This window comes from Aegilops tauschii, chromosome 2 (genome assembly GCF_002575655.3).
Source record: "Aegilops tauschii subsp. strangulata cultivar AL8/78 chromosome 2, Aet v6.0, whole genome shotgun sequence".
NCBI lineage: Eukaryota > Viridiplantae > Streptophyta > Magnoliopsida > Poales > Poaceae > Aegilops > Aegilops tauschii.
This window is the reverse complement of record NC_053036.3, coordinates 600,440,714-600,448,512: the sequence shown is the minus strand read 5'-3', so window position 1 is coordinate 600,448,512 and position 7,799 is coordinate 600,440,714. Positions and strand designations below refer to the sequence as shown.

The 7,799-nt window shown below is 53.4% G+C and overlaps 1 protein-coding gene across 1 annotated transcript; it reads left to right on the top strand.

Moving 5' to 3' along the window:
* Positions 1–2,678: 2,678 nt before the first annotated feature.
* Positions 2,679–7,095, top strand: LOC109754639 (probable receptor-like serine/threonine-protein kinase At5g57670). The gene is made up of 7 exons (XM_020313556.4): positions 2,679–3,281; positions 3,404–3,658; positions 3,735–3,892; positions 4,000–4,079; positions 4,220–4,355; positions 4,437–4,589; positions 6,707–7,095. The coding sequence occupies exons 1-7, from the start codon at positions 3,086–3,088 to the stop codon at positions 6,902–6,904; spliced, it is 1,176 nt and encodes a 391-aa protein (XP_020169145.1). The 5' UTR covers positions 2,679–3,085; the 3' UTR covers positions 6,905–7,095.
* Positions 7,096–7,799: the final 704 nt, after the last annotated feature.

Sequence of the window (7,799 nt, the reverse complement as noted above, 5' to 3'; positions counted from 1 at the left end):
GGGCACCTCTTAAATAATGCATATTCGGACACCTCAACTATCATATCTTAAATCCATACAACTACGTTGATGCGCACACATCGTCCGGCTACTCCATCATCACTAACTATCGGACTATCAAAATTTGGCATGTTTGGCTATGGTGGAATTCATTCACGGCTGCCCTTGCCCTTGTTGTCCTTCTCGCGGAAGTACCGGTCAAAGACGCAGTACGGATCGAGCCGTATCTGCTCATCGCCGGAGCTGCCCTCCTTCTCCTCCTTCGGTGGCAGTCCGGCCATCGCACGGACCGCCTGATTCTGCTTTCGGGCGAGGGCGCATGTATTCCTGCACTGCCGTTTCTTCACAATGCGGGCGCGGATGGCTTCCTCCTCTGCGGCCGCCCGTGCCGCCGCATCAGCCTTCTCCGCCGCCGCCATTTCCGCCGCGATACGGGCCTCAGCGGCCCTTATCCTCTCCTTCCCACGACGGGCCGCCCGTTCCCGGTGGGACTCATAGTCTGCCCGATCGATGATGGGGAAGGAGAGGTGTTTCGGCTGCTGGGACCGCGAGGATCCAACACCAGAGGACCCGAGCGCCCAGTGAGCCGACGCTATGGCGTCGCGGCGGACGGATCCGCCTATCGGCCGGGCGCTGTCATCCCGGGAGCAGCGGGGTGCAATGCGGACCGCCATTGCCTCCTCGAACTCGCACGGGTTGACATCCCAGTCAACGGATCCGACCTGCCATGTCGGAGAAGGCTAGAAACCGCCGGAGGCGAGCTCGGGTGGCGGAGGGGAGTGGAGTGAAGTGGCTAGGGTTTGCTCCGACGAGCGAATGGGGACAAATATATGTAGGGTCGGGTGGGCTGGGTCCGACGTGGCGGGCGTGCCCAGGCGCCCCCATATTCGCTCCATATTTGGACTGGATATGGGGGGTGTCGGCCAGCCCAGGCGTTTAAGACCCGTTTAAGGCGTCCGTCTGGGTCAAAAAATCATGACCGGTCAGTGACCGGGTGGCCCGCCCGGGCGTTTGTGGAGGATTTGGGGCGCCCGGCTGTAGATGCTCTTAGCACGCCGTAGTTTAGCTGCCTCCATTGGCGGCCACGTGTTTAAAATGATGTCATGAAAATGTAAACATGTTCAAATTCATTCAAAAAATGTGCGATGTGTACCTAAAAAGTGTTCAACGTGTATATGGAAAATGCTTAGCGTGAATTCAAAAAGTGCTCGATGTCTATTTATAATTTTTCATACGTCCAAAAATGTTTTTGAAATGGAAAAAAGTTCCCAATTTTGAAAATGTGTTCATGACATATAAAAAAATTCTGCACACTAAAACAAACTAATCAAAAAAATCATGAATTTTCCAAAGCGAAAAAAAGAAATGAAAAGCGAAGATATAAATAAAGCAGAAATAAAAACCAAATAGAAAACCGGCAAGGAATAGCCGAGAAGAAAAAGGGAAATAAGAAAGGAAAAATAGAAAAGTTTAAAAACAAACAAGGAAATTTGAGCAGAATAAAAGAATGAGAAGAAAACCGGAAAAGAACCACCGAGAAGAGATGAAAAAAAAGACCCGAAATCTTCCTCAAATTAGAGTAGAAGGTTCCTAAAACAACTGGAATAGAAGGAAAGAAATCGAGATGAGCAAATGAGAAAAAGGCCGCCCCAAAACGACGCGGCAGCAGAAACGCTTAAAGCGAGACGGTGCCGCGAGATATAACATCTGCACACAAGAGAGGCATGGGAAACCTTAGGCTTATTTGATTGCAAGAATTTCATAAGAACTATAGAGGATTTAAGTCCACAAGATTTTTTTCCTGTGAAAGTCATTTGGATCGTACGAACGGGTTTACCAAATTCCTACGAAATTCATTCTTATACCTTTCATTTTATAGGATTTTTATAAAGCATGCTCAAACCTCATTTTTTATATTCCCTTGGAGAAGTCCAATGCACTTGAACTCTATCCCGTTGTAGTCCTCTATATAATTTCAGAATCTTATAGGAATCTCTTATAATGCATGCATCCTAATCATTGTTTGTTTTTCTTCTATTCCTATGTTTTCAAACTCTTGCAATCCAGAGATGCCTCCCCCCGCCAGTTGTGAGGGAAGCAAAGCTCCATCTTGCGTCCGCTAGCTCTACCCGCGACGGAATCAAACGAAAATCGTTCCCGGACACCAGCTACGAAATTCTGTCCCAAAAATGCCGCCGCTCGCTGCGCATGCTCCTCGGCATGGGAGACGGGTGACATGTCACGCTCAGGCTCGGCTAAGCTAGCTCTATCCCCTCCTCCATGAAGCCAATAACTGTCGAATCCATTGCCACACACGCCGCGCCAAGCGGGCGGCATTCATTGGCCAACAATCAGACCAGCGCCAGCACCAGCAGCCCCGCCCGCCCGCACCCAACACGGCACCAGCAACGCCACCTGTGTTTGCGACCCTGCGTGTGTGTGTGTGGATCATACGAGGGCGATCAATGAATATTCGACTAAAAATGAGGAAAAGAGGCCAATGGCTGTGGATGGGTACGGTCTCGCGCTCTCGTGTTGCCGTGCCGGTACAAGAAAGAAAGAAGAGATTATTGGCTCAGCTGCCTCCGTTGGCGGGCGGGTCCCCCAACCGTCGTCCCGTCCCGCCTCGCCAGAAGCAAACAGCGCGTATAAAATGGAGCCTTCTCGCATCGTATCGCACCTCTCCTCTCTGTGCTGTTCCCTCCCCGCCGAGGCACTGCCACGGACAGCGACGCCCCTCCTCTCCTCCCCTCCCCTTCCTCCCCTCGTGCCATCTTCTTCTCCCCCCACACTCGTGACTGACTCACTGAGCTGCGCTGAGCACTCCTACCCGAGCTGAGCTGAGCCTGAGCGCACGCGACGACGCAGGGAGCAGTTACGCGCCCGAGTTAATGCCCTGCTGAATGCGGAGCAGTTTCTCTCCACTGCCTTTGCTTTCTTGCTTCAGCTGCCCCGGCATTCAATGCCCTCGTATCCCCCTCGCTTGACCCGACTCCTCCTCCTACGCTAGCTAGCCAAGTGTGTGTGCGTCCGTGCGTGTGCTCCGCCGGGCGCCGGATTGGGTGGATAGATTGGTAGAGGGGGGATGAACTACCTCAGGAGCCGGAGCCTGAAGCGGCTCCTGTCCATCGGCCGCCGGAGCAACCCCGACGAGGACTGCGTCGTCGAGGCCGAGCCCCCGCCGCCGCCGCCGCCGGTGGCGGTGGTCTCGCCGAGCAAGCCCGCGTGGAGGTGCTTCTCCTACGAGGAGGTTGACCAGGCCACCAACGGCTTCCACCCAGGTAAAAACAAGAATCAATTAACGCCGGTCTGTTCATTCATGCCCGCCGTTTCTTTCTTTCTTTCTTTCTCCGGCGTTGTCGCGCGTTACATACAGAGATTTATGGGTTGCGCGTGCGTGCAGACAACGTGGTGGGGCGTGGCGGGTACGGCGAGGTGTACTGCGGCATCCTGGCAGACGGGCGCGCCGTGGCGGTGAAGCGGCTGGCGGCGGCGGCGGCGGACGAGAAGAAGGAGAAGGACTTCCTGACGGAGCTGGGCACGGTGGGCCACGTGCGCCACCCCAACGTCTCCTCCCTCCTCGGCTGCTGCGTCGACCGCGGCCTCCACCTCGTCTTCGACTTCTCCACCCGCGGCTCCGTCTCCGCAAACCTCCACGGTGATGACTTCTCCTCCGCATCACATGCTCTGCTTTTCCCCAATGTAGTACGTGTCGCCTGACTGACGCGGTGCAGACGAGAAGCGGCCGGTGATGACGTGGAGCCAGCGGCACGGCGTGGCGGTGGGCACGGCGCGGGGGCTCCGCTACCTCCACAAGGGCTGCGCGCGCCGGATCATCCACCGGGACATCAAGGCCTCCAACATCCTCCTCGACGCCGACTACCAGCCCCAGGTGCGTTCGTGCTCGCCGTCGCCGTCCATCCACACGCTCTGCTCCTGCTTCCTCTGTTCGACGGCGGCGATGGCTGACAGATGTAGGCTCACCGTTCACGCGCGCAGATATCCGACTTCGGGCTCGCCCGGTGGCTGCCGTCGGAGTGGACGCACCACGCCATCGCGCCCATCGAGGGCACCTTCGGGTCAGTCAGTCAAAAGCTTTCCTCTCGCCTCTCTGTCCGCTAGTGAAGCTGTACAGTACTACTACTACTATGTGGCATTGAAGAAGAGGAGGAAGAGAGTGGCGACGTGGCATTGACTCTGTGGTCGGGCGGGCGTGCAGGTGCCTGGCGCCGGAGTACTTCACGCACGGCATCGTGGACGAGAAGACGGACGTGTTCGCCTTCGGCGTCTTCCTCCTCGAGCTCATCTCCGGCCGGAAGCCCGTCGACGGCTCCCACATGAGCCTCCTCGCCTGGGTACGTAGTAACCCCACGTATTTCATCACCGGCACATGCTCGTCCCCAGTGCGACGTGGCTGAGTTTTTCTCTGCATGCAGGCCAAGCCTTACCTGAAGGACGGCGTGGTGCAAGGGCTGGTGGACCCGCGGCTCGGCGACGGCGGCTACGACGCCGGCCAGCTCCGGCGGCTCATGTTCGTCGCCTCGCTCTGCGCCAGGTCCGCCGCCGCGTGGCGGCCCACCATGACAGAGGTACGTAACGTACTAGCCACTCATCAAACTTCTGAAGAAATACATTCTTCCTCTGCACTTGCTGCCCTACCTTGTCCAAATTAGGGACAAAGTTCAGAATTCAGCCACGGCATTAATCTTGCAAGTAACGCTGAAGGCTTCTGCCGACATACATGGCGCCGGTGTCGATCGGCACTGAATAACGCACGTAGCTTTCGATAGTTGGTGCCCTAATTGTTGCCCTAGATAGAACCTGCGCATAACCGTCTGGGTTTGGAGATGTTGGGGTGGTAGGTCTGACTCTGACAGAGTGATAGGATTCGCGCCATAACCAAGCATGGGCCACCAAATTGAAACCCCTCTCCCTAACCATCACCAAACGGACGACAAAAGGCAAAAAAAGACAACCACCTATATTCTGTACCTATTCTTGTTCCGGCAAGGCGGCAACCCAAACAAACCTCTTGCCCTGCATTGCAATTGGCAACAACTGCAACTTCTCCAGCTAGATTGCCAATCAAGCAGACTAGAAACATTATCCGAAGAGCTTCTTACAAGGTGCCCGGTCTGAACGGTAGGTTCACCAGCTCTGTCATTCTAGTATGTAGCATGCAATGGCGTGGACAAATCACAACTGGAATGCGGCAAAAATAAACCAATGCCGGCAAGGATGAATGAATAATTGTCAAGAGCTGCTGCAAAAGCTGCCCGAAGGATCTAGTCCGAGAGACACCGTCTGTCTTAATAATGTGCTGATCTGCACTGCAGGTCACCATTACTTTATGGATGTCCGGTGCCAGGTAACCATCTCACCGAGAATAATCTCCCTATCTCAAACACAATAACATCTCCACAAAATTAATAATCCGTATATTCTTCATCCAATCAAATAGAGCCCAAATAAGACTAGCCTGCTACACACATACGGCTTGCACCGGTCGTAGTTGCGGTAGCATGTCTGTCAGGGTCGCCCACTTGTCCCGTACACACATACGGATACGGTTGTTAAATACTGCCACGTTTACGTTGTGTCAGTTAGTCAGTTGTGACAGCACGCCTCGGGTTCTAGCTTTAGTTTAAGCTCACTCGCGAGGACGCATCTGCCGACCAGTACGTGGTACGCGAGTAACACTGCACCCAACCGAACCCGTGTGATTGCGTCGACTAGCTTGTCTCTTGTCTTCGTCTGCTCTGCTGGACATCACACCAAACCAACTAGGATCACACACACTGTACGAAATGAGTGATAGTATACACTGTAGCACTGTGTGTAGCAGTGCACTGTATACGAAAATCAGAGGCACTGCGTAATGATAATGCTGCATGCATAATGGAGGATCAATCAGTATGTCCTAGCTGGAAAAGCCTGTCTCCAAGCGGCCACGGGAGCTAGTAGATTTCTCTGTTCTGCTCTCAACTTGGACAGTTAGAGGTTGAGCAGCAGTACTAGAGCCTAATTATGGAAGCTACAAGGAGAACTTCTTGAGCATTGAATCTTCCGTTGGTGAGCGAGTGGGTGGGGAATGAAGGTTAGGACAAGGAACATGGCGATCTGGCTGTTTTACTCTAGCTTTGGAAGATGACAAAGGGGTCTTCTGGTCCTTTGGCCGCATCGCAGCTCCCAAGAATGGCCGGTTTCTTGATAATGGTTTTGCAATTTGCAAGGGGACGGCCTAGCATAGGATGCTCTGTTGCTTCTAGCTTAGTACTACTACTACTGAGTACTGACTCACGGGAACGCCGAGGGGAGGGATGGAGGTTGGGGACACAGGACAGCTCGAGAAGATAAATCTCGACGCAAGCCAACAAAACATGCCACCCCAGAATTGGGTATATACAAGACCCGGTCTGCTCTAACCAAAGTCCAATCACGGATTAGTTTATCATCACTCATGCACTGCGCCACTGGCATATAAAATTTCACTCGGGGGATACTCTCGTTAAACCACACGACTCTCAGAGGCTCAAATGTTTTGTTTTGTTTTGTTTTTTGGAAAGGAAGCTTTCGGGTAAAATGTTTCAGTTTCAGCAAAGCTTACGGTGCACATTCGGTACATGATAGTACTATTTGAGTTGCCACTCTGAACTTTGAGAAACTGCATCTGAATTTTGTGACTCTACATGGCTAATTGACGCAGGTGCTGGAGCTGCTGGAGTCGTCGGCCGAGATATCGCAGGAGCGGTGGCAGATGCCGGAGGAGGCCGTGGAGGACGAGTTCTGGGACTTCGACGACCTCACCGACTTCGAGGACGACGACGACGATGATGACTACGACGGCGAATCGGATTCCCCCTCGATACCCTCGTCGGCCTGCAGCATCCGCGCCAATGATTGATTACATTAGCCCCCACCCAGATCTTTTTTGCAGCTGTCAGTAGATCAAGTGTCCGTCTTGTTTTTTTGGCTTAGGAGATCGGTATGAATGAATGAATATGATCCTCTCGATTATATCATCAGTGTACATAAACAAAACCAACTAGTGAGGCGAGAATAGTAGGGGATTTGATCAAGCCCATGGTTTCATTATTTCCATGGCTCCATTTGCACGCAAGAATCTCCGTCCATAAACCCGTGCTGACAGCATTGTGGTCTGATCTGGTCATCTGACAGTGATGGATGGCTTTGCTGTCAGTGCTGTTTGGCAAGTTGACATGACACTGCCACTCTGCCCGGGGCCGTGATCTCCAACCGACCTGAACGGCTAAACTGCTGTTGGTTCAGGGCTTTCTATGGCTGAGGCGAGCGAGATTATTAAAGCGCAAATGGTCCTTTTGATTAGTCGTTAGCCAGCAAACTGAACCGCCACATGCCCGACACCGGCCGGTGGGTTTCGGTTTCGGCTCGGGGTCCTTCAGTTGGCCCAGAGTGCAGTTGCGCAAAGTTCAGGTAGGAAGGTTCAAACAGCAGTGTCAACCGCAGCTAGGTACTGAATCCAGAAGATTTTCATCGTGCATTAATTAAGCAGAAAAGAATTGACAGTTAATTAGTGGTAGGGCCTCTGCGAAAATGGCTGCAGACGCAGCGTAGACCATCTACAGTCGGGCGCCTCAAACCCGCCTCAAATGCACGGGCGGACGGACTGGTCATAAAAAAGCAATTCAGACGGGCGTCTCAAACGGGCCTCAAACGTCCGGGCTGACTGGCACCCCTCATATCCAACCCAAATATAGGGGGCATATGGGGAGGCCCGGTCGCGTCCGCTACGTCGGACTGACGCTCTGGTCTTACAC

Coding starts and splice junctions, on each gene's coding strand:
- LOC109754639 (XM_020313556.4), top strand. CDS start 3,086: ATGAACTACCTCAGGAGCCGGAGCCTGAAGCGGCTCCTGTCCATCGGC. Junction 3,282..3,403: donor CACCAACGGCTTCCACCCAG/GTAAAAACAAGA, acceptor GCGTGCGTGCAG/ACAACGTGGTGGGGCGTGGC. Junction 3,659..3,734: donor CGTCTCCGCAAACCTCCACG/GTGATGACTTCT, acceptor GACGCGGTGCAG/ACGAGAAGCGGCCGGTGATG.